Source organism: Rhinatrema bivittatum, chromosome 9 (assembly GCF_901001135.1).
Source record: "Rhinatrema bivittatum chromosome 9, aRhiBiv1.1, whole genome shotgun sequence".
In the NCBI taxonomy this organism is placed as follows: Eukaryota; Metazoa; Chordata; class Amphibia; order Gymnophiona; family Rhinatrematidae; genus Rhinatrema; species Rhinatrema bivittatum.
Genome location: NC_042623.1, coordinates 200,697,494 through 200,720,609, shown reverse-complemented (window position 1 = coordinate 200,720,609; position 23,116 = coordinate 200,697,494). Strand labels below are relative to the sequence as shown.

The 23,116-nt window shown below is 44.1% G+C and overlaps 1 protein-coding gene across 5 annotated transcripts in view; it reads right to left on the bottom strand.

The window, feature by feature from the left end:
• Positions 1–23,116, bottom strand: part of U2SURP (U2 snRNP associated SURP domain containing) — a 186,892-nt gene that overhangs the window by 41,161 nt on the left and 122,615 nt on the right. For 3 of the 5 annotated variants that reach the window (XM_029617276.1, XM_029617278.1, XM_029617277.1), the window contains exons 18-21: positions 20,278–20,397; positions 19,822–19,978; positions 18,358–18,453; positions 17,051–17,203 (exon numbers count right to left, since the gene is read on the bottom strand). In XM_029617276.1, coding sequence (XP_029473136.1) covers positions 17,051–17,203; positions 18,358–18,453; positions 19,822–19,978; positions 20,278–20,397 — 526 coding nt within the window. The remainder of the gene's footprint in view (positions 1–17,050; positions 17,204–18,357; positions 18,454–19,821; positions 19,979–20,277; positions 20,398–23,116) is intronic. The other 2 variants (XM_029617280.1, XM_029617281.1) reach the window with 1 other exon arrangement.

Sequence of the window (23,116 nt, the reverse complement as noted above, 5' to 3'; positions counted from 1 at the left end):
CACACAAAGTTTTGAATTTTGGCCAAAAAACTCCATTTTTGCTTCTCTGACCACAAAACCTTATCCCACATTTAAACTAGGTCACTGATGTTTTCTGGCAAACTTCAGACGTGCTTTGATGTATTTTTTCTTTAGTAATGGCTTCTCTCTTGCCACCCTCCCATGCAGGCCAGTTGTATGCAGAGCTCTTGATATGTTGACTGTTGCATTGCACCTCTACTCCAGTCTCAGCTACCGAACTTCAAATGGAGAAGTTACCTGATAATTTCGTTTTCCTTGGTGTAGACAGATGGACTCAGGTATGCTCTCCTGATAGCAGACGGGAGTGAGTCAGATTTCAAAGCCGACATCAACCTACATATACCCGTGCTAGTCCACGCCGGGATTCGGCCGGACTAAGGTTCGCCTGAGGGATATCGAATCGACCTCGGGAAAGTCTCGACTGGGGGAGGGACCGTTAGGTTTCTCCGCAGGAGAAGTGAGGCTCTCTCCTTAAGGTACATTTTTCTCTCTTTTTTGATGTAAATGTTACACTATTCTTGTTTGGGATAGTGTCCGCATCTTCTATGGGAGATGGAGAAATACTGAAGAGCTAAGCATGCTGCACGGGTATATGTAGGCCGATGTCAGCTTTGAAATCTGACTCAGTCTCCCATCTGCTATTAGGAGAGCACAATACCACTGGTCCTGAGTCCATCTGGCTACACGCTAGGAAAGTGATTGTTGGCCTCTCTGTGGCTTCCCTCACAAGTCTCCTCCTTGCTCTGATGCCAAGTTTTGAGGGGCAGCCTTGTCTGGGTGGAATGATGCAGCTTCACAGTGCTCCCTGAGATATCCAAGCACTTGGATATTATTTTGTAGCCTTTTCCTATCTTTGTATGTCTACAACTTTATTTAAAAGTTCCTTAGAATGCTCTTTGGTCTTCATTTTCACAGTACTGGAGTTAGTCAGCTTTTCTGGATAAAAGCCCCCCCCCCCCCTTTTATTTATTAAGATTCACAGGTAGAGGCCAATTGTAAGCTAATTGTTAGGGCAATATCTTTCGTGTTAACTTGGAGCTTCCACAGCACAGGGGTTGAATACTTATGCAAGCAGCATTTTTCTGTTTTTAATTTTATTTTACAAAAAATGCAGAGGAATAATGGACTGTGACTTTGAAAATTGACTTTAAGAGCACACTGTTTGCAACACACACAGTCTGGAACAATCTGTGCGTCATTTGTAACCCACACATCTGCTAACATTTTTCTTTTGGGGGGGGGGGGGGGGGGTTGAATACTTTAGCAAGCCACTGTGTGTGCTTGTGTATATATCTATATGGCGATCTCACTTATCAACATAAGATGTACAATAAGTTCAAAGGTCCATCAAGCCCAGCATGCTCTTTCAGGCAACAGCCAATCCAGGTGACTGGGAAGTAGATCCATTCCTTGTTGCTCTCTCCCCAGGATAAGTAATGGATTTCCCAAGTCTAAATGCCTTACAATTGTTTATGAACTTTTCTTCTAGAACATCTCAAATCTCCTGCTCCCCCAACCCTACCTCCAGCTTTTAAACCCACTCAGCAATACTAGATGCCTTGACCACAAACCTCTGGCAACCAATTCCACAGCTTTGTTATGCACTGGGGAAAAAAAAAAAAAAAGGTTCTCCAATTTGTTTTAAATCTGCTACTTGTTAGTTTCAAGAGGTATCCCTTAGTATATCAGTGCTATTTAAAAAGGGTAAATAAGTTTCCTATTTATCTGTTCCACCCCATTTATAATCTTAAATCTATCATATCCTCTTTCAGTCAACTCTTCTCAGAGCTGAAGGGCCCCAACCAGATTTGCCTCTCTTCACAGATTACATCTATATCTGTGACCTTAAATCTAGCCAGCTATCCTAGCACACCAGGACCCAATTATCCACCTACCTCCCAATGTCAAATATAGGTTTCCCCATCACTGAACCAGCATGACCCTCCCTAGGATGAACTTCAGTTTGATATCAGGCTTCAGTTTGGGCTTAGCAATTCATTTTCAATAACAGGCCAAGTTGCCAAAAAGCCAGGATCAATCAGCTAGGTGATGGCTGAAGATTAGCCAAATACAGCGCACTAATATTTAATAATGGGAGGAGGACATGCCATAAGGGCCTACCACCACCTCCTAAATTCCAATCCTTAAGCACAAACCCCAAGGGGCCTCCATACCCAAACATCCCATCCGCAAGATCAAGAGGCCATCACGCATCAAAGCCTCCCTTCCCCTGCCTAACCTTTCTGCCATTGGCAAAGGTAGATGGGGCAAGGCAGCACGACTCCCTAAAATCCTGTTACTGCCAAGATCCAATATGGCAGTATTAAAGTATTTTTCATCTGCCTATACCAATATAAACAAGCTAGACAAATTACAGCCAACAAAAATCTCTTGTGCACCTCTGCATACGTGAAAAGTTCAGCCGATGTCATTCTGGAAGCCAGTGGCAGCAGAGAAGGAGGGAGTCATGTTCGCGCCTGCCCCATCTTTGGCATCATTGGAAGTGAGTGATAGAATCTCAAAGAGGGCTAGGCCACAGCAGCCCCTTGTCCATGGGGAGGGATCTAAGATGACTGGGCCATGAAGGCACCTTGTACTTGGTGGTGGGGCAGGGGAGCAATCTGTCTTTATGAAGGGGTGAGAGCAATTAAATCCCTCATGCTAATTAGCCCCTTTCACAAGGGGGATTTTAGAGATATGGTTATTGTGCACACTACATTTGTTAGTGGGTGAATATGAATATTTAGTACATCACCCTTTAAGAGCTATTTTCGCATGCACACAAGCTTTTTTTTTTTTTTTTTTAAAGCATAGGTTTTAGTGTGCAGGCCCCTTTGTCTAGGTTTATCCTGAAGAACAAAAGCCTGAAGGTCTTAACTAGCTTTTCCAGTTGTGGTCCAAACAATTGTCTCCTTCAAATGGAATGCAAATTAAATATAGTTTAGATGAATAATCAGAAGACCACTTTCTAAGCCAGAGTGCTCTTCTGCTCTCGCAGCTGCTGTGGCTTTTGTAGAGTGATGATATCATATCTAAAATCTGGTTGATAAATCAACTGTAGATACAATTGGTAATAAGGATTGGGAACCAGGAGAGTGATTCAACTTCCTGTTCCAGACTCTGAATGCATCTAATAACGGCTCTGAATACATCAACAGATGATAATACAAACTGAAGAGATAGAGAATATATGGCAGAACAGTATAAATAGGTAATTTTGCAATCAATTAAATCTTCATCTATAAGGAGTGTGGACATTTTGCAGACTGGCAAGAGCTAAGGAGGAGATGTGGGCAGACTAGACAGGTCTATGTTTCTATGTTACAGAGGGGCAACTGAAGTAAATTGGAAGCTGAGTAATTTTGAAGTCTAGTAGAAAAAGCTTTTGGAAGATATCCTTTATGATACGGAATTTTCCACTCATTTTTGACCATTTCCAAAAACTGCAGGATTAATATGGAGAAGTCTTTCAGCTTTTTGCTGTGTACCTAGTAAAGATTCTCCAATAGAGGCATCTATTTTAATACCAGATTTGAAGTTTAGAATTAGTACTATGTTATTGATAAGGAAATAGATATTAGTTCATTAAAAAAAAAAAATCTAAGTCTCAGGTGTGCTAGAGAACATGCTGGCTAATAGCTCTGAGAAACAAGCAAAAAAGAAAATACAAATCAATGAATCATGCAAGTAAAATTGCTGTCTATTCTAAATGCTTATGAGAGCTAACAGATAAAAGTTGCTTTTGTGATTTCACATGTCTAAAGGTTCAAACAGGACCCTTCCATTACCACAGAAAAGACTGCTGGCAAAGAATCTGAAATCTCCCTTCCCATGAGCAGGCAGGAGCTGTACTCCTTAAAGATTCTAATGTCAAGAGAATCATAGTGCAATTACAGAAATTAAAATGGAGGTTTCTTCCCTTAAAGAGAATTTCAAGAAAAAGTGTGGATAAATCAGAGGAGAAGACTTCTTTTTTGAAAGATACAATGGCACGACTCCAGGACAAAGTCAAAATCATTGCTGAATTCAAAGAGGACTTTGAAGATATAAATAAGATGCATTGCAGAAAAATCACAGAATTGAGAATTCAGAAAGGTGATATAGTAAAATATATGGAGTCTTTTCTGCCAAAGTTACTGGAAATTTAGCTTATGAAGGCCTTTGAGATTGAAAGCTAGCATAAAGTGCCTTTTCATAACACCAGCAACAAAAAATACCCAAGATCAATGGTGCTTAGTATCTTGCCATACCTTTTTTTTTTTTAAATATTTTTATTACTGTTTTGAAGATGTGTATGTTTATATTGATTCTTACGATATTATTGCCTATTTTTTTTTTTTTTTTATAAATTGAAATGTATGTTTCTGATTTTAACTGTCTGTAAACCATTGTGACGGCTAGTTCCAAACATCGGTATATAAAAGCCTAATAAATAAATAGATAAATATTGGAAATCCAGTTTAAAAAAAAAAAGAAAAGAAAAGACACTCCACAGCTATATGCAACCCATGGTGTACACTGGGATGCTACTGCTACTTTTGCAGTCTCTTCAAAATTCATGTCTGGGTTACTGCTCTTCCTCCATCATTACAGTCATATAACCTTTAAGTCATAATATTGGCTCCCCTTCCACTTTCATGTACAGTTCAAGCTTCTTGTACACATCTACGAGTGCATCACCCATTAAGAATAACCTCACTATTCATCTCATTACCTCTCCTTTTCCCTCTGCACTCCTGCTCTCAAACTTCAGGCAAAATGCTTTTATCTCTGCCTCTCCCCTCCATCGCCAAAACCCAAGCCTGCACTTTCTACCCTGCTGCAAGAACTTGAATCTAAATGGATACCAGAGGCAACGGGGGAGAAAGGGACTTGCCCAAGATCATAAGAAGTGCTAGGGGAAGAAGTAAGATTTGAACCCTGGCTTCTCTGGTTCTCTTACCGTTATGACACCCTCCCAACTTGTCTACGCCGCATGACTAGATTATAAGTTCCATTGAGCCTGGACTGTCTTGGGTACACAATGCGCTCTACATGTTTTAACGCTCTATGTATGATTAACAGAAGTAGTACTAAATGTTGGCTTATGGCAAAGCTTTAAAATAAACTGTCAGATTGATGTATGTGGTTAGAAGTGTTCTGAATTTAATATGGCTTCAGCAAGAAGAAAATGTCTTTCAAAGTTCTATTTACTGTTATCTGATTTGGAAAATGTGGGCAATTAGCACAAACATGTGCTCATTCTTGACTTTGAACAAGCACATCTGCCTGACAGGAGAGAGCAAGGCAGATTGAACAGAAGTGCCAATGAAATTTAATGTGAAATTTACGCTCAGATGTAATCTTCTAATTTTGAGAATTTTAAGGATGTGTTTGATTACAGAGGATCTGCCTGAAGAATCTATTATATCTTATTCCTAACAGAAAAGACCATCATGCACAGGAGAAATGGTAAATTCCATAAGAAAATTATTCCTTACCTGCTAATTTTCGTTCCTGTAGTACCATGGATCATTCCAGACTGTGGGTTATGTTCCCTGTCCAGCAGATGGAGTTAGAACCAAAAATTCCCAGGGGAGGACCTATATAGCCACGCCTCCCTCGCCTCAATCCTCAGTAACTGGACTAGCAAAGCCAAGACGAGAAGAGACAGAACCAGAGGAATCAATTAATCTCAAAAATATAGAGAAAAAATAACAGCTGTAAGTGACAGCAACTAACTTGTACTCAAAAAACTGTAACTGAGAACTTGCAAACAGCACTGTGTTCAAAGACACAGCTCGCAATAACTAGAGATACAGAGTGAAAATATTGTGAAGACAGGAAAGCAGGGATGGCCCACAAAGAACCCCCAAAACCAGGGAGGGGTCTGGAATGATCCATGGTACTACAGGAACGAAAATTAGCAGATAAGGAATAATTTTCTTTTCCCTGTACGTACCAGGATCATTCCAGACTGTGGGATGTACCAAAGCTTCCCCATCATGGGTGGGTCGCGGACAGCCCTGCCCGTATGACCCTGTCTCCAAACTGACCGTGAGACGGCGCGCGAATGTCTAGACTATAATGTCTTGCGAAAGTGTGGAGAGACTTCCATGTGGCCGCCCTACAGATTTCCTGAGAAGAAACTGCAGAACTTTCCGCCCACGACGTCGCTTGAGCGCGGAGAGAATGCGCCTTAACAGCTAAAGGTGGAGACTTACCCACTCCGATGTATGCGGCTATAATCGCTTTCAGCCAGCGAGCGATTGATTGTTTGGATGCCATGCAACCCTTCCTGGGTCACGACCAAAGGACAAACAAATGATCGGAGAGTCGAAATTCATTAGTGACCTCCAAATAATGTATCAAAGAACGTCGGACATCCAACCGACGTAGGTCAGAAGAATCAGAGGATAAAAATGATGGAAGCTCTATAGATTGGTTGAGATGGAAAGTCGAGACCACCTTCGGCAGAAAAGTTGGAACTGTCCGCAGGGATACTCCCCCTAGCGTGAAACGAAGGTATGGCTCCCTACATGATAGAGCTTATAGTTCAGAGATCCGACATGCTGAGCTGATCGCCACCAAGAAGATGGTCTTAAGGGTGACATCCTTGAGTGTGGCCGAAGTCAGAGGCTCAAAAGGCGGTGCACATAGAGCCCGGAGTACCAAATTGAGATTCCAAGAAGGACAAGGTGGTCTAATTGGAGTCTTCAAGTGTTTTACCCCCTTTAGAAAACGTAGGATATCTGGATGTGAGGCCAGAAGCTCCCTGTCATTACTACGTAGGAAGGCTCCCAACGCCGCCACATGCACACGAAGAGAATTATAGGCAAGGCCCAAATCCAGACCAGCCTGTAGGAAGGAAAGCACATGTGTCACCGAGGCCTGCGTTGGTAGAATCGATTTTGACTCGCACCATTCCTCAAAAGCCTTCCATACTCTGACATAAGTAACCGATGTGGATGTCTTCCTAGCTTTCAGGAGCGTGGAGATGACAGATTCTGGATATCCGTGCCGTCTCAATTGACGCCTCTCAAAAGCCAAGCTGCAAGACAGAAGCGATCTGCCTCCTTGAAAAATATTGGTCCTTGGCGAAGACGACGTGGCAGATGACTGAGCCGAAGAGGGCCATCTACTGCCAGATTGAGAAGATCTGCAAACCATGGTCGACGAGGCCACTCTGGTGCAACTAGGATCACCGGACCTTGATGCGTCTCTATCCGTCGGATAACCTTGCCCACTAGAGGCCACGGAGGAAAGACATACAGGAGACACTGTCGAGGCCAGGGAAGAACCAGCGCGTCGACTCCTTCCGCGCCGCGCTCTCGCCTGCGGCTGAAGAACCGAGCGGCCTTTGCATTTGTTGTGGTTGCCATTAGATCCACATGGGGTCTCCCCCAACGCTGTACTATCCTTCGCATTGGTCCTCCGAGAGTTCCCACTCTCCTTGATCCAGGTGTTGTCGACTGAGAAAATCTGCCTGAACGTTGTCCACGCCCGCTATGTGCGAAGCCGCTAGCCGCTGTAAGCGTAGCTCCGCCCATGTCTTCAACTCGTCGGTCTCCAACGAGACTAGATGGCTTCTGGTGCCCCCCTGGCGATTGATGTTCGCCACTGTGGTTGCATTGTCCGAAAGAATCCGAACCGCTCGACTGCATACCAGTGGGTAGAACCCCTGCAGCGCTAGACGGACTGCTCTGGTCTCCAGCCGATTGATGGGCCAAGTGGACTGTTCCATCGTCCATCGGCCTTGGAGAGACCTGTCCTGACAGACCGCCCCCCAGCCGGTGAGACTGGCATCCGTGGTGACGACCACCCAATCCGGGTTCTGTAGAGACACTCCCTGAGCTAATTGTTGAGGGTCCAGCCACCACTGTAAGCTGAGCAAGACAACATCCGGGATGGGCAGTACCGCTTGAAAAATCTCTCGACACTGGGTTCCATCGCAACAGCAGAGACCTCTGGAGAGGCCTGAGATGAGCGAAGGCCCACGGAACCAAATCAATTGTTGAGGCCATGGTTCCCAGTACCTGGAGATAATCCCACGCCGTGGGAGCAACTAGTGCCATGAACCGTGTTACCTGAGCACGCAGAGCCCGAGCTCTGTCCGGATGCAGAAATACCTTGGCTCGGCTGGTGTCGAAGCGTGCTCCCAGAAAATCCAGCGATTGGGACGGTATCAGTTTGCTCTTTGAGAAATTGACGATCCATCCCAGAGACTGAAGAAGCTGTACCTACCCTGTCTACAGCACGGTAACCCTGCGTCCTCGACTTCGCCCGAATGAGCCAGTTGTCTAGATAGGGATGTACAAGGATACCCTCCTTGCGGAGCGCCACCGCCACCACTACCATGATCTTGGTGAAGACACGCGGAGCCGTCGCCAGACCAAAAGGGAGAGCACGAAACTGAAAATGCTGTCCCAAAATCTTGAAGCGTAAGAAGCGCTGATGATGGTGATGGATCGGGATGTGAAGGTATGCCTCTGTAAGGTCCAAAGAGGCCAAGAATTCTCCCGGATGCACGGCTGCTAACACTGAACGGAGCATTTCCATACGAAAACGAGGAACTCTGAGACACTTGTTGACCGTCTTGAGATCTAGGATAGGTCGAAAAGTGCCCTCTTTCTTGGGAACCACGAAGTAGATTGAATAATGACCTTTTCCCAGTTCGGAGGCCGCTACCGGTACTATCGCCCCCAGCTGTAGCAGTTGATCGAGAGTCTGTCTGACTGCTAATTGTTTGAGACGGGAACCGCAAGGAGAAAACAGAAAACGATCTCGAGGTTCGTGTACAAAATCTAATACGTAGCCTTGTCTTAAGATGTCCAGCACCCATTGATCCGACGTAATTTGGGCCCACTCCTTGTAAAAGAGAGTAAGGCGACCCCCCAGGTGGGGGATCCCCTCTTGGGTCCTTCTGGCATCATTGTGAAGCCTTCGAGGAAGGACCTGCCCCTTGAGTATCCTTACTGCGCCCTCGAAAGGACCGGTTCCAGGTGTGTGATCGTGTAGAAGGAGCCCGAGGTGTCTGCTGTCTAGTAGGACGCGACCTCCGTTGATTCCGGTACCTATTTCTGGAGGAATAAAAAGATCTAGAAGAACTTGGACGATCTTCTAGTAGCTTGTGCACCGCATTCTCATCAAGAGATTTGATGATCTGATCCAAATCTTCCCCAAATAGGCACCTACCCTTGAAAGGAAGGGAACTCAGGCGCGTCTTAGACGAAGCATCTGCTGCCCAGTTGCGTAGCCACAAAAGACGACGAGCGGACACCGCTGCCACCATGGAACGAGCGAGGACCCTTAACAGATCATAAAAAGCATCAGCTCCATAGGCAACCACCGCTTCAAGTCTATCAGCCTGAATAGTCTCTGCCTGTGGCAAAGATTGGGAAGTGAGAAGCTGTTGTACCCAACGCAGAGCTGCTCGCTGTGCTAGGGAACTGCAGATAGCAGCCCTCATCCCCAACGCTGAGACTTCGAAGATACGCTTGAGGTAAACCTCGAGCTTGCGATCCTGGACATCCTTCAACGCCATCCCGCCCGTGACCGGGATGGTAGTATGTTTCGTGACCGCGGATACCGCTGAATCAACAGCAGGAACCTTAAGAATCTCCAAGAAATCAGTGGGGAGAGGGTATAACTTTTCCATGGCTCGACCGACTCGAAGATTGGCCTCAGGAGTATCCCACTCCCTTCAAATCAATTGCAAGATGTTGTGATGCGTGGGAAAAGCTTTCGCTAGAGGTCGTAAGCCCACTAGGAGAGGATCCCCTTTCTTAATCTTCGGATCCTGAGCCACAGGATCCGGAGGAGGGTCAATGTCCATTTCCTGGAGGATGTGGGGGATGAGATCATCCAATTCCGCTGCTTGAAAAATACGGAGGACCCTCGGGTCGTCACCTTCTACCTGGGCCGCCAGGGAGGGATCATCCGCATCTGGATCTTGCCATGGATCCCCCGACGGTTGTTGCAGCGGTATAGGAACCACGGGGGGGGGGGCTGAGTGGACCCCGCACCCCCTGTGGGCAAAGAAGCCCTCCCTAAGGGAGGGTCTGCCGTCGAAAGCTGTGTCAAGCAGGCCAGTTTGGGGGGAGGGGGACCGCAAATTCCAAGATTCGGATCCCTGCTCTGTAAAAATGCCTTGTGCATTAAAACAATGAATTCTGGCGAAAAAGCGGGAAGTGCTGATGAGGGGCCCCCCGAGACGTCGTCCCCTTGCCTGCCCTGGTCCATTGCGCTCCGAAACTCCATACTGTTAGAGGAAACCTGGAGAGGAGCGTCGACGTCCTCCTCAGAGAGAGCTGCCTCAGAGTCAGTTGAGAAAATGGCCGCCGTTCCCGCGCTGAGGGGAAACGGGGCATGCCGCTTCCTGCCAGCGCGGCCCGACTCTCCTCCAAGCTGCCTACCAGGTAAGCTATACTCCCCCTCAGGAAAAGCTGAAGAAAATCCCTCTGAGGTCTGCTGAAGCCCGTGCCGAGCTCCGGAGCCGTTCGGCGATTTTTGCATCGCGGCCGGAGGAAGGGGGAGGCGCGGCTGCGGCGCGCGGCAACAACTGAAGCGGACCCCTCACTGTCCCCAAGAGACCGTCGGGGAAAAACGCCGTCCCGACGGTGAGCAGCTCCGGGGAATGGGTCGTCGCAGAGCTGCAGGGCGGGAACTCCAATCACTCCCTGAAAGGGAGGAGGGGAAAAGGAAAACTCCGGGGCTAGGGGGAGCGGTCGGCACTACAGACTTTCACCCCTCATAAATTCCTGTTCCTACCAACGACTGTAAATGAAATAAAAATAACACTTACCACACTCTAGCCAGGCAAGGAAGAGGAAAAAACAAAGAGATAGGAAGAGAGAAATAAAGTGACAGGCAAAAAACACAGCCTGTCAGCAAGTTCCTGACTGGAAAACAGTGTCTCTCTTTGAACGGAGTGGTCCTGTCAGAACACTACAGAACCTATCCCTTAGAAGAAAAACCTGTATCTAATATTATTTAATTGATTCCTCAAAGAGAAAATAAAACTAGAAAAGTGCTGGGGACCACCGTGTCCCCTGCTCAATCTGCTGGAGTTAGAACTATACTGAGGATTGAGGCGAGGGAGGCGTGGCTATATAGGTCCTCCCCTGGGAATTTTTGGTTCTAACTCCATCTGCTGGACAGGGAACATAACCCACAGTCTGGAATGATCCTGGTACGTACAGGGAATTCAAATTCCATTCTTGCGAGGCTGAATTACAAAGGTTTTCTTTCCTGGCAATTGATTCAGACAGAGAAATACTGAGAGACTGCAGGCAGCACACTAGGTTAAGTAGCAGTGTCCTTAAGACTTTGTCTCCATCTGCTGGCAGGGAGGCAAAACCCAGGAGTCTGGGCTGATCTGGGTACGTACAGGAAAGAGGATTATTTTTCTGCATGGCTTTTCTGTTTATTAGGCTGATTTACTGCTTAGTTGATAGAGGGAAAGGGCTGCTTTGCTGTTGGGAGATCTTTATTTTTCTCTGCTTTATGGTCCCTCCCACCAACCTCACCTATTTTTTTTTTTTTTATTATTCAGACTAACCCACTAATTAGGGGTTGGATTGGACAAAATGTTTTTCAACCAACCAGTGTCAAATTAAGTACATAGTTTAGAGTAATTGCTAGTCATGTGTAAAAACAAGCACAAGTTCAGGAGGAGCTTAATTAGCATTATAGTTCAGTAGTTCCCAATCTTTTTTCTGTCATGGCACATCTTGCACAGGGTGCACACCATCACCTTCTCTATCCCCCACCCCCCTCCCCGGCATCACCACTCTCTCTTCTCTTCCCTCCACTGGCATCATCACCTTCCCTTCACTCTCTCTACTCCCAAATCACCTTTTCCCTCCTCCCACCCCACCTTATCCCTTCCTCTTTTCCTCTACCCTCTACAGTCACCACCCTCTCTCCATAGAAACGCTGTCCTAGTAGATCCTTCAATTTATTTTTAATTGGTCTCATCTTTTTTAACCAAGACTACAGAATTCTTTACATATCAGATGGATACAAAAACATTTTACAAACTAAAAGATCCCTTTCCATATCTCATTAGATGTAAGCAAGCAAACATGGCTATATTCACAGAAAGGAAGCCAACTGATTGTACTTGCACATCAGCTGAGATACGGATAAGGATTAGGTAGGTCTCATTGTCCTAAGAAGAGCAGAAGGATGGCTAGAAAACATTGTGTCAACAAAGCTGTTGCAAGTTACTACTTTGGTCTCGTCCAGAGGGATAGCTTGATGCACAACAAGGAAATGGTTCGGTGTGAAAGATGCCTGGAGATTTGACTCACTCAGAAAATAAGTGGCAAGGCTTAGAAGCATCCACGACAATGAGGACTACATGGATGAAATGCTTCTTGAGACAACTAAGATGGAAAATTCCAGCAGAGGGGGAAGGAGAAATTGGACACAGATTACCAAAGCCAGTACAATCCTCATCCTGACCACCTTTACTCGGTATGCAGCCCTGGAAGAGGAAATGGAAAAACCATCCTAGGCTCATGTGCCCCAAAACCCTTACTTTTCAATATATTTATAAATGATCTAGAAAGAAATACGACGAGTGAGGTAATCAAATTCGCAGATGACACAAAATTGTTCAGAGTAGTTAAATCACAAGCAGATTGTGATAAATTGCAGGAAGACCTTGTGAGACTGGAAAATTGGGCATCCAAATGGCAGATGAAATTTAATGTGGATAAGTGCAAGGTGATGCATATAGGGAAAAATAACCCATGCTATAGTTACACAATGTTAGGTTCCATATTAGGAGCTACCACCCAAGAAAGATCTAGGTGTCATAGTAGATAACACATTGAAATAGTCTGTTCAGTGTGCTGCGGCAGTCAAAAAAGCAAACAGAATGTTGGGAATTATTAGAAAGGGAATGGTGAATAAAATGGAAAATGTCATAATGCCTCTGTATCGCTCCATGGTGAGACCGCACCTTGAATACTGTATACAATTCTGGTCGCCGCATCTCAAAAAAGATATAATTGCGATGGAGAAGGTACAGAGATGGGCGACCAAAATAAGGGGAATGGAACAGCTCCCCTATGAGGAAAGACTAAAGAGGTTAGGACTTTTCAGCTTGGAGAAGAGACGGTTGAGGGGGGATATGATAGAGGTGTTTAAAATCATGAGAGGTCTAGAACGGGTAGATGTGAATCGGTTATTTAATCTTCCAAATAATAGAAAGACTAGGAGGCACTCCATGAAGTTAGCATGTGGCACATTTAAAACTAATCGGAGAAAGTTCTTCTTTACTCAACGCACAATTAAACTCTGGAATTTGTTGCTAGAGGACATGGTTAGTTCAGTTAGTATAGCTACGTTTAAAAAAGGATTGGATAAGTTCTTGGAGGAGAAGTCCATTACCTGCTATTAATTAAGTTGACTTAGATAATAGCCACTGCTATTACTATCAATGGTAACATGAAATAGACTTAGTTTTTGGGTACTTGCCAGGTTCTTATGGCCTGGACAGGCCACTGTTGGAAACAGGATGCTGGGCTTGATGGACCCTTGGTCTGACAGTATGGCATGTTTTTATGTTCTTAAAGCTGCAGAATCAACAATAATTGTGACTAGGAAATGGTGTGTGGTGGTTGGTGACTCTTCAGATGGGCACAGAGGCATCCATCTGCCAACCAGACAATGTTCCAGAAGGTGTGCTGTCTGCCAGGTGCCAAGAACCAAGACATCATTGAGAGACTGCCAAGAATCATCAAGCCAACTATGTAATGCTCCTTATCCATATTGGCATGATTAATACTGCTCAATACCACACAGATCATATCAAAAGTGATTTCATGACTCTGGGAGAGAAGGTAAAGCAGATAGGTGTACAGTTGGTATTCTCAGTCCTCCCAGTCAAGGATAAAGGCTCATACAGGCAAGCTTGCATTCTAGAGATGAACAAAATGGCTGCATAGATAGCGTCAATGAGAGTGTTTTAGCTTCCTGGACCATGGAACAATGTTTCAAGGACTGCTGAGCAGAGAATAGGTCCAGCTGTTGAAGAAGGGGTGCAGCATCTTCCAGTGCTGACTGGCAAACTTACTGAGGAGGGCTTTGAACTAGGATAAAACTAGGATAAAACTAGGATAAAAGTCTTTAGGTAGGGGACTAGGGGACACTCCATGAAGTTAGCATGGGGCACATTTAAAACTAATCGGAGAAAGTTCTTTTTTACTCAACGCACAATTAAACTCTGGAATTTGTTGCCAGAGAATGTGGTTCGTGCAGGTAGTATAGCTGTGTTTAAAAAAGGATTGGATAAGTTCTTGGAGGAGAAGTCCATTACCTGCTATTAGGTTCACTTAGAGAATAGCCACTGCCATTAGCAATGGTTACATGGAATAGACTTAGTTTTTGGGTACTTGCCAGGTTCTTATGGCCTGGATTGGCCACTGTTGGAAACAGGATGCTGGGCTTGATGGACCCTTGGTCTGACCCAGTATGGCATTTTCTTATGTTCTTATGTTCTTATGTAGGTAAAACATTTAACTTGCATAGAAAATGGACAAAGGCAACATCTGGAAAACTATGTACACTCATTCTCATAGCATGGAAAATAACTCTAGGAAAGACTGAAGCCTTATGGTTTTCTATACAAGCTAGGCCCAATGACCTCTCTGGTATACCTATAAATGGTGTTATTACTGCATTTAAGGAGAAGGCTCAAAATTTTGGATTTATGTTGGACCCCTTCCCTGACAAATTATAGCTTCAATTTGTTTTATCTATAGTGCCTATTTTAAATTGAGACAACTCCATCAGCTAAAACCTCTACTAGAGCCATCAGATTATCAGACAATAGTACAAGTCTTCATTCTGACTACAGCAGACTATGGAAGCTCTGTCTACATGGATGTTCCAAGGTCAAGGTTGTGAGCTCTTCAGCTCCTGCAAAATTCTGCTGCCCGCTTGATTTTGAAGGCCTATTGTGAACATGTAACTTATGATTTTTTATCTTCACTAGTTCCTAGTTGAGCAAAGAATAAAATTCAAGATTTTAACCATTATTTTTAAATCATTGCATGGATTTGCTTTGACTTTTTGTCTGGTCTTTTTAAGAGGTATATTCCTGGAAGTGCTGTACAGTGTCTACCTTGACATATCTTCAGTAAGAAAATGTCCATCTTCAGGAAACTAGGAGGTACTCAATTTCTACTATTGGGCTTATGTTGTGGAATGATTTAACAAAGGAAATTCGGTCTAGATAATTATAAGGTTTTCCACAAGGTACTGAAAACTATGTTGTTGAAGGAAGCATTCCAGTGGTTTATGGTGTAATTAGTAGATTCATAATGGCTATTTTAATTGCTTGTTTATCTTTTGTTTTAATGCTTTGTATTATATATTTTAGATTATAATCCACCTACGTTGGCAGAGTCAATATAGGTGGAATATAAGTGCCTTAAATAAACAAACAAATAAATAATAAAGTCCTGGATCTAGAGGCAGTCATGGAAGAGGTTGACTTGGATATAGTGGCTATGACAGAGATGTGATACATGGAAAAACCATGACTCTGATCTAGTTATACCAGACTACAATCTATTCAGGAAGGAAGAAGGAGTGGTGCTATATATACAAAAATATTAAAGCAACAGAACTGCAGGGCTTGCAATGTAAGGAGGCAGCACTGTTGATTAATCTGGAAAGAGGGAATAGAACATCTATTTATACAGATGTAATATACAGACCTCCCTCACAGAGGAGGCTATTCACACGATTGCTATGAAAGGGGAGGTGCTATTGCTAAGGGATTTCAATCTGCCAGATGCTGTTTGGCACACTCCAGTAGCAGAAAGATCTAGATCCTTCTAAAAGCAGAAAGATCCTGGATTTTCTGTAGGGAGAACATTTCCATCAACTGGTAATGAAACCTACATGAGAAGGGGTGCGATTGGTCCTGGTGCTTACTAATGGGAACAGTGTTTCTGAAGTCATTGTGGATAATCATCTGGGATCCAGTGACCACTGGATGTTCAGTGTTAGAGAATAGGTGGTTATGGTTCAATCTAAGATGAAGGGCCCTAGATGTCAGAAAATCTAATTTTGTTAAAATGGAAGAGTACTTCAAGGAGTCACTGGCTAGATGGCAAAATCTAGGGGAAGTAGAAGAGCAGAGGGCAAAACTAAAGAGGCCACTATGGTTTTCTAAAGAAGTAACTGAAAAGGTAAGGAAGGTTAGCATTCATAAACTGCAAGAGAACACGGAAAGACGACAGACAACAATATCTGGAAAAGCAGTCAGAAGCGCAAAGATGCAAATGGAAGAAAAATAGCAAACAAGGTAAAATAGGAGGCCAGGGCATTTTAAAAAAAATATATATTAGTAATAGGAGAAAGTGCAAAAGTGGCATAATAAGATTCAGAGAAAGGGAGGAATATGAAGAGGCTGAGAAAGAAAAAGCAGAATTGCTTAACAAATACAGTTGTGATCATAAGTTTACATACACTGGCAGAATTTGTAAGATGTGTAGCATTTTAAGAAAACATGAGTGATCAGACAAAACATGTCTTATTGTTAATGTTTCAAATTAAACTATTATGCATCACAGATTTGCACAATCATTAAACAAACCATAGCAATAAAGGAAATAATAAAATGGTCAATTTGTGGCTGTCTGATCATCACAAGTGGAGGGACAGCCCTTGCTTTTGGTAAGAGGAGACTGTATCAATGTTTAGCCTACTTATGAAAGGGCAGAAAATGGAAAAAACTAGAGGCCTCAGAAATGACAGATTTCATATGATCAAAAAGCACAAAAGGCCCCACCCACCCCAATTTTCCTTTCATTTTTATTCATTTAACATTGATAAATTCCAGGGAAAAAGAAAATAAAAATTGAAAATGAAGATTCCTATATATATATAGCCCGGTCATTACAGCGACAGCCCTCTAAACACAGACAGTGTTTCCCTAAGCCAGTGCCCAGGAGAAACCACATAATTAGCTTATTGCTGCATATTTTACAATCTGCCACAGAATCAACATTCCTTAAAGCTTTCACACCTCTTAATTCAATCTTTTGAACAGGGCTGCAAAGCGCCTGCCTGCCTTCCTTCAGTCTCAGCTCTCTCTCTGCTTCTGGTTCAGCCCCTCCCCTTGCAAACAGCATGCAGGGAACCTTCTTCTTTTGTTCCCTCCACTCCCTTTCCTCCTGTCCTGAAGTGAAGAGGGAAGGGAGGTAAAGTTGGAGTGGAGAGAGAAAACAGTCAATGTCTGAGCCCTCAAAGAGCTCGTTAAATCCTCATCAAATCAAAGTTTACTGACACAATTCCTGGATGGAATTAGGTCCCTACAGAATTTTACCTTTATACAAAAAGATTCTTGAACCTGCACATGTGGCCAATCATACACCATCTACAAAGACCTGAATGCATTTTGGAGCTCTGCAACTGCTGGTGTCTCACAGCTAGCAGAGAGAGCGTTCATTTCAATTCATAAAAGCCTTGATTTATAATACTGCTGGCAGGTTTCAACTTGTGCTAATTCAACCCCCTTTTTTTTGGTCTGTCACCATATGTCCAAATTATGTGCACATATCTTTCTGTGTAATTAACAACAAACTGCCAATACTGAGGGCATTTTTAGCAAACAGCAGCTCATATATCTGGAAAGACAAGGACTTTCAAGAAAACATAAAAAGAATGGTTGCACTATTTCAATTCAAAACAAAAGTAACATCTGACAGTTAAAAGTTTGTAACTATATGCTTTAAAGTGACAAATTAAGTTTTGCAACTTTTTAAAAAAATTTTTATATAGTTTTATATTTGTTTTTTAAATAATTTTTTTATGTTTTTGCATATAGTCAGTGTGAATCTTTTTGCAAAATTATGCAAGTTTGCCACAACTGCTACAGAATTTTGAAAATTCTGCCACCGGAAACTAGAGACTCTGCCCTAAGGTTTTCAATATAAGGGCCTGATTTACTAAGCTTTTTTTTTTCCCCCATAGACATCGAATGGGAGAAACGCCTTAGTAATTTGGCCCTCCGTGTGCTCTTCAGCCAGCCTTAAGTGGTATACAATGGCTGGGACTGTCTTCCCCATTCTCTCCGCAATGTTCCCAATCCCTGCAGAAGCTGGTACAGTCTCTGGGAATTTAATCTTGGTCTTTAGAATAGCAGTACACAGTAAGAAAACGTAGGATTGGTTATACCATGTATGCGGAGTTTAAAGCTTTCAAAATGTGCTTCCAGAAAACCCATTCCAGTTGACGACTGATTCATAAAGAATCCCATGAAGCATACAGTCCCAAAATTACGCATATGAGTTATTTATGAAACTCTGGATACTAAGAAGTGTTTAAACTAACCCTGTGATTCCAGTTCTGATTCATCAACCGCTTCCCACTTGGATGGTGCAACCTTAAATATGGGCTCACTCTTCTTGGAGTCTTCTGACATATCCACTGTGTAAGACGACACGTAGTTAAAGCAAAGCTGTTTTATTAGATTATAGCTGAAAAGTAGGTTAAAATATCTGTTCTGTTAAAATATCTTAGGACTGTTTCCTTTGGCTTCTGTACACCCAGGGATGGATTTTCAAAAGGGTTAAATGGGCTAATTAAGGGGAATTTCCAGTTAAAGATTGCTAAATTTAAATTAGACCTCTCTGACCATCCCCAAACTAGGACGATGACACAGGCTTACCTCCTCCCCCAGCTCAGCATCCAGTGTTGCTCTGACTACAAACTGTCCCGAGCAACAGCTGGATGAGGACACAGCGCTGACAGATCAATGCCAAGTACTAAATCAGGAGGTGTTAAGCCTGTCTCCTCCTCCCAGCTGACCTTGGGGAGGGAAGGGGTGCAGGTTGTGTTTTTTTAAACGGAAGAAGTGAATAATTGGGTTGGAGCACCAGGCCTACTTGCATTTAAAAAAAAGGAAGAAGGGGGCAGGGAAATCAAAGCACAGAATAGATCTCTCTTTCCATACAGAGCAGAAGGGTGATGGGACTAAAGTGGCAAGACCATTTTGTTTTAATCATCATCAACAGAGACACAGAATTACTAGCTTTTTTTCTTTCTTCAGGGGAGAGGGGTAGTTAGGTGGACTTTTGTTTTTGGACTTATTTGATAGTCGCTGATTTTCAGTGCTACCCCCGGCTAAGGGGGTCATTTATCAAAGGCTTATCGCATGTGACAGAATGCAAATTAGGGGGAGGGGAGGAGTCGGCGGTGTCTTCGCTGCCGGCGATAATGTTACTAACGTTATCGTCGGCAGTAGTGCACCGAATAGCACCACCTTTCACAGTGCTATTCGGTGCGAAAGCCGGCAGCCGGCGCAACGCCGTGGTGCGAAAACTGCGGGCTTTCGCAGGCCCGACCCCTCCCCCCGTTTTTGCAGGATTCATCATTCTGCGAGGAATGATGAATCCAGGCCTAAGACTGCTAAATCTGGTCAAATTTAGCAGAATTTTCAGCTGAAATCTGGCTGATAATATTCAGCTAAAAATTCACCTGAAGACAACTAGTTGAAATTAACTGTTTTTGCCACTTTGTGGTTTTATGAAAATCCATTTTTTTTTTTAACTTTCATTAATACATTCATTCAATTTTTTTTTTAAAGAAATCTGACAAAACACGAGGATTATTTCTTTCTAAATTTAGTTTCCTATTGCCTATATTCAAAATCAAATTCAAGGCATTAAAGATTGCTTAATCCTCAACTTGCCAAATAATTTTATATAGGCCTTTGTGTGCGTTTTGTATTAGTGAATCAAGGAAAATCCCAACTCCTACTTTCCGAGCAGAGAACAGTACTGGAAATCATCTTACATGGTATGCCATCAAGGTCATCATCAAGTGTCTTAATAGGGACTCCGTCAATGTCATCAATAGGTGCACCATCAATAGGAATTCCATCTACATCTTCCAAAGGTGCACCATCTAACTCTTCCTCAATAGGAGCACCATCGAGGTCATCCGGGACATCCTGTAGGCAAGAATAATTCACAACTACCAAAAACTCATGTTTAACCCTCACTTTCTTCTGTGTCTTTCCAGGTTCCACCGACTTCCGAATAATCTACTCTATGTGTTGCTTTCACTCTAACTCAAACAATTGACATCCTGTCCGGTTTCCATACAAAAATACAAATGAGCAAGTATGTCAGTATCTGTGCAGCCATAGAAAGTGCATTTTAAATTAATGCAAAAATAACTTAGAATTATACAGGAAGTCAGCATCTGATCATCCAGACACTATTTGTCTGCCCCATTCTAAACACTTACCACTGGCTCTTTTTCCTCTATATTCACAAGTCCCAAGAAAATATTTTGTAGTTTGATCAAGAATGGCTCAGGATAAATTGCCCAGTCTTCCCACGCTCTGAAGCACGTCATCACCCGTTGCTGAAAGAATTAAAGAAAACTGCTATTACCAATCTGAAGACAAACTAAACAGTAGTGCAACAAAGTGATTACAATTTGCAGCAATTGTGCACAGCACTTGCAACCTATTGCAGAAATTTGTCTTCATGTTTGCCTGATCAAGACTAGCGCCAATGAGTCACAGCCCCAATCATTTTAAGCTAATTTGCTACACTCTCTCTCTACCACTTCACGTGACCAAAATGTCAAAGAAATGACATGGGGAGAAAGTCTTAAAAATGCAGCAAAGTTATATTTTCAAAACAAAATTCCAGGAACTTAATTCTAAAATTTATACATAGAAAGATACATGAGATAAAATGGTTACTGTACAAAGAATAAAAATGTGAAAGCATTTGCTCTATTAATAAAGCAGAGTTGCTTACCTGTAACAGGTGTTCTCCTAGGACAGCAGGATGTTAGTCCTTACACATGGGTGACATCATCAGATGGAGCCCGGCACAGAAAACTTGTCAACATTTCTAGAAACTTTGGCACACTGAGCATGCCCAGCATGCCACTATCCACGCGGGATCCCCTTCAGTCTTGTAACACAAAATTATGAAAAAATAAAACAAACATAGGAGAAACCTAACTCCGCGGGGTGGCAGGTGGGTTTCATGAGGACTAACATCCTGCTATTCTAGGAGAATACCTGTTACAGGTAAGCAACTCTGCTTTCTCCTAGGACTAGCAAAGATGGTAGTCCTCACAAATGGGTGAATATCAAGCTACAGGCTATTCCCGAACTTTTCTAAACCCACAGGCACCTAACCTGTATCAACAGGTACAACTACAGTGCCGTGTAGAACAGAGGGAGACAGCCTGAACCCAAAAAATGGGACCTAGGCCAGAAGAGTTGCTTTTACAGCTGAAAGATTTCGAAGAACAGATTGGCCGAAGCTGCTGCAGGCCAGCCATCTCCATCCAAACAGTAATGGGCAGTGAACGTGTGGAGAGAACTCCACGTCGCAGCCTTGCAAGTGGGCCACCGAAGCTGCCAAGGCTCTGACTGAGTGAGCCTTGACATGGCCTCCAAGCTGAAGGCCCACCTGTGCACAGCAGAAGGAAATATGATCCGCCAGCCAGTTTGATAGTGTTTGCCTGATGCGAATGAGGGGGAAAAAAAAAAAGGCAGGTGTGACAATTGACTGGTTAAGATGAAAATCAGTCACCACCTTAGGCAGGAACTTAGGGCGAGTACGGAGAACCACTCTATCATGAACTTCGTGTAGGGCGGATGTGTCACCAACGCCTGAAGCTTGCTGACACCGCACGCCGAAGTGACCGCAACCAAGAAGATGACCTTCCAAGTCAGGTACTTCAGATCACAGGAGCACTGTGGCTTGAAAGGGTCTCACATGAGTCGAGCCAACACCACATTGAGGTCCCAGGACCTTAAGAACGGGATAAGACCCGTGATTGCAACAATTGGCTGATAAATTTCTGAATCATCAGATTTTGTGCCAATACAGAGGTCTCCTCTTCATCAAAATGTAATAATTTTTTACAAAAAGATAAAATATAAAAAATCGTTTGATTGTTAATAAAGTGCATAATTTTGGCAACATCATCACATTTTCTCTAACAAGAGTTAGCCTTCAGACCAGCATCAGAAAGGTGCAACAAGTAGCCAAGCAACCTCGAAATGGGACAAGAGAACAGATCCAAGCCGTGACTCACCCAGACCGAAAACCTCTTCCACTTCAGGTTATAAGCCTTCCCAGTGGAAGGTTTCCTGGAGCTACCAAAGACATGCTGACAGAGAGGTCAAGGGGGCTGCAGGACTAGCCTTTCAACATCCAGGCCATCAGGCAAAACCCTGAGGGTGGGATGGCACAGCCTGTCCTGATCCTCGAGATCAGGTCAGGGGAGGTCCCCAGATCGCTCTGTCAGAGCGATCCCACAGGAGCGGGAACCAGACCTGTCTCGGCCAACGGGGGGCATTGAGAATCATGGTCCCCCCGTCCTGCCGGAGCTTCAGGAGAGTGTTCAGAGGGAGCGGAGGATACACATACAGAAGGCCTTTGCCCCAATGGGGCAAAGGCCTGTACAGGGAGCAGAAGTGCTCACCTTGTTGTTGCAGAGGGAGGCAGTCCACTTCCAGGATCCCCCAGAGGCGGAAGATGCGATCTGTCACTGCTTGATCCAAGGACCACTCATGGGGTAGAAAAGTTCAACTTAGCTGGTCCGCCACCACATTCTCCGTCCCGGCCAGGATTATGGCCCAGGGACGGAGCCCAGGACCAAATCTGGACAGCCTCCTGACAAGAGGAATGATCTGGTACCACCCTGCTTGTTGATGTACCACATCGCCACTTGGTTTTCGGTCCGTACCAGGACAGCCTGGTTGGATAAGCGATCTCGGAATGCCCAGAGCGCATACCTGATCACCCGAAGCTCTAGGAAGTTGATCTGGTATTGAGCTTCCTAAGCAGACCACAGACCTTGCGTGCGGTGTCTGTCCACGTGCGCATCCCAACCCAAGAAGGAAGCATCTGTAGTAAGACCACCTGGATTTTGGGGGGGGGGGGGGGGGGGGGGGGGGAGGCAGCACCCCCTGCTCCAGATTGTACAGACTCTCCCACCACGATAGGGAGGTCTGGAGAGGCGGCATGACACAAATACGCACATTGAGGTCTTGAGTGGCTTCCTGCCACTGAAACCGCAGGGTCCACTGAGCTTTCCACGTGTAAGTGAG